This window comes from Mandrillus leucophaeus, unplaced genomic scaffold (genome assembly GCF_000951045.1).
Source record: "Mandrillus leucophaeus isolate KB7577 unplaced genomic scaffold, Mleu.le_1.0 Scaffold681, whole genome shotgun sequence".
NCBI lineage: Eukaryota > Metazoa > Chordata > Mammalia > Primates > Cercopithecidae > Mandrillus > Mandrillus leucophaeus.
Window position 1 is genome coordinate 755,691 of NW_012107375.1, and position 3,319 is coordinate 759,009.

The following is a 3,319-nucleotide window of genomic DNA, read 5'->3' on the forward strand; positions in this document are numbered from 1 at the left end:
GTGATCCGCCCGCCTCGGCCTCCCAAAGTGCTGGGATTACAGGCATGAGCCACCATGCCTGGCCCCAAAAATTTTTTCACAAAAATTAGCAGGGCAAGGTGGTGGTATACACCTGGTCCCAACTACTTGGGAGGCTGAGACAGGAGGATAGCTTGGGCCCAGGAGGTAGAGGCTGCAGTGAGCTATGATTGTGCCACTGCACTCCAACCTGGGCAACAGAGCAAGACCTCCATGTCTAAATAAAAATACCCAGGCAATGGCACCAGAAAGCAAGGAAGAAGCCACGTGGAAGCCCTCCTGGTGCTTCTTCAGGGAGGCCAGCAGAGAGCACCTGGGGCCAGGAGGCGGCATGCCTGGGTTTCTGCTCCTCCTCACTGTAACTTTCAGCCAAGTCAAACTTCTAGAGTTTCAGTTTCTTTATCTGTGAAATGACAGGGCTGGCACAGATGGTTTCTAAGATCCCTCCCAGGCCTGGAACTTCTAAGCCATTAGGTCAAAGATGAGCTAACTGTGCTGGGCGCGGTGGCTCATGCCTGTGAATCCCAGGACTTTGGGAGACTGAGGCAGGTGGATCACTTGAGGTCAGGAGTTCAAGACCAGCCTGGCCAACGTCATGAAACTCCATCTCTACTGAAAATAGGAAAGTTAGCTGGGCATGGTGGTGCGTGCCTGTAATCACAGCTACTAGGGAGGCTGAGGCAGGAGAATCACCTGAACCTGGGAGGTGAAGGTTTCAGGGAGCCAAGATTGTGCCACTGCACTCTAGCCTGGGCAACAGAATGAGACTCCGTCTCAAAAAAAAAAACAAAAAAAAAAGGTGCGCAAACCGAGGCCCAAGACAGTTAAGGTACAAGATCACATGGTTAGTCGGTGGGAGAGCCAGGGTTTGAACAGTCTGGCATCAGCTGACCAGGAACTGGAGCCCACCCTTCTTTCTCCCTGAACCCGCCTGCCTGCCCACCCTCCTGAGTGCCAAATTTATTAATATGGAAGGGAGAAGAGCTTTAATGATTGGAGTCATTTTCAGAGCATTAAAGCTGTTCTCCCTTCCATATTAATGTGTTTCTCAGCTACTAGGCTCACTCACAGCACCACTGGCCCCAAAGCAGTTGACAGTCAGTGATAATTAAATTGTCTCTCTGGTTCTGTGACTGAAGGAGACGGAAGGCTTTATGGTGGCCTGAGAAAAGCAGGTGATTTGGGGCTTGGCACTTCAGGAGAGGGCAGGTGAGTGAGCCAGGGAAGCTGGCCTGGGAGGCCTACAGGTCACCCCCTTGCCTCCCGGCCTGGTGCTTGAGTGGCAGACGGTGAATTCTTCTCCTCCTCCCTCCCCCACCTCGTGTCAGAGGCCAGAGCTCGGGCTCCATCTAATGGTCTCTGGTTCAACTGGGTATTTGGTGAAAAGGGCCTCGGGGCTGGAGACATCCACTTTTATAACACACCGGCATGGGAAGGCACGTTCTGAGTTGTAATGACAGAGCTAGGCAGGTCTTGTCTGTAGATGCAGTGGCTTTAAGGAAACTAGGACGAGGGGCAGGATTTTCTTAGGTGCCAGGAGAAAGGGGCGATAGAGGATTGTAGAGACCACGCGTGAGAGAGCCAGTGTGCAGTGGTTTCACTCTGATTTGCTTCTTCCCGTGAATATGGTTGGTAGCTCCTGAGGCCGGGAGTCAGGAACATGGAGGCGGTGCTGGGGAGGGTTTCTTTTCTAACCACACTCCTTTTGTAACCACAAAGGAAAAAGGCAGAACGTTCCTCCGCTGGCGCCAGCCAATCAGCAGGACTCCTGCCTTCCTTCGGGGCAAGGTCGCAGCATCTGCCTCGGAAATCACGGGGCTGCTTCCTGCTGGCTCAGCTTGGAGGCCCAGCGTGTTCTGCAGAGTCTGCGTAGTGAAGGCCGTTCTCTGAAGCTCCTGCCCCAGGTCAGGCCACCAGTTCCACATGAATCCGGAGTGGGGGCAGGCCTTCATGCACGTGGCCGTGGCCGGCGGCCTCTGTGCTGTGGCCGTGTTCACAGGCATTTTTGACAGCGTCTCCGTGCAAGTGGGCTATGAGGACTACGCCGAGGCGCCGGTGGCTGGTCTCCCTGCCTTCCTGGCCATGCCGTTCAACTCACTGGTGAATGTGGCCTACACGCTACTAGGGCTATTCTGGCTGCACAGGGGCGGCGCGGTGGGGCCGGGTCCCCGCTACCTGAAGGATGTGTTCGCAGCCATGGCCCTGCTCTACGGCCCCGTGCAGTGGCTGCGCCTGTGGACGCAGTGGCGCCGCACCGCCGTGCTGGACCAGTGGCTCACCCTGCCCATCTTTGCGTGGCCTGTCGCATGGTGCCTCTACCTAGACCACGGCTGGCGGCCCTGGCTGTTCCTCTCCCTTGAGTGCATCTCCCTGGCCAGTTACGGCCTCGCTCTGCTGCATCCCCGGGGCTTCGAGGTCGCACTGGGTGCTCACGTGGTGGCCGCTGTGGGGCAGGCGCTGCGCACCCACAGGCGCTATGGCAGCACCACCTCGGCCACCTACTTAGCTTTGGGGGTGCTCTCTTGCCTGGGCTTTGTGGTCCTCAAGCTGTGTGACCATCAGCTCGCACGGTGGCATCTCTTCCAGCGCCTCACAGGCCACTTCTGGTCCAAGGTCTGTGACGTGCTCCAGTTCCACTTTGCGTTTTTGTTTCTGACGCATTTCAATACTCACCCAAGATTCTGTCCCTCTGGCGGGAAGACGCATTGAACTGTGGGAAGAACCTGCTGAAAACCGACGACCCCCAGCATTGAAACAGACTCTGAGATGGTGCCAGTGTTGGGCATCCTACGTGTGATGATACGCACTGATCACACAGCACTGCCCTTTCCTGAGAAGCTACGGGCTTTGGTGTGGAGGGATGGAGTGCTGTGATCTCGACAACTTACTTTCAAAGACATAAAGCAAAGATCTTGGCACAAGGGGTGTGGGTGTTCCTGATGTAATTCTCATAACTTTCCTGTAGTTTGAAATGTTTCCAAATAAATATTGGCAAGGGGAGTGGAAACGACACCAAGAAGCCCCTTGTGCTCATGGTTGGACAGAGAGCGATCGTCTGGAGTATCTTTGGGGTGTCAGCTGTGGATGTGGACTGGCAGCAGCGAGGCAGGCCAGTCAGTGGGGTACCAGTGAGTGTCCTTAGAGGTGGCTGGATTCAGGGAGACTGAGCCACACTAAATACGTGCCCAGCAGACTGACGGGGAAATCACTTAATTACCTCCATGACATCTGTGACTGTTAACTGTAGGCAGGTCACGTGAGAGCCACATCACCTCAGATCATCTGTGGAACCAGGCAGGGT

At 55.3% G+C, this 3,319-nt stretch overlaps 1 protein-coding gene across 3 annotated transcripts in view; it reads left to right on the top strand.

The window, feature by feature from the left end:
- TMEM187 (transmembrane protein 187) overlaps nucleotides 1–3,066 on the top strand; it is an 11,249-nt gene extending 8,183 nt beyond the window's left edge. For 2 of the 3 annotated variants that reach the window (XM_012002281.1, XM_012002282.1), the window contains exon 2: nucleotides 1,738–3,066. In XM_012002281.1, the coding sequence (XP_011857671.1) occupies nucleotides 1,942–2,727 (786 nt within the window). In that variant the 5' untranslated portion in view covers nucleotides 1,738–1,941 and the 3' untranslated portion in view covers nucleotides 2,728–3,066. Of the gene's footprint in view, nucleotides 1–1,584 lie in introns of those variants that run through there. The other variant, XM_012002283.1, reaches the window with a different exon arrangement.
- Nucleotides 3,067–3,319: the final 253 nt, after the last annotated feature.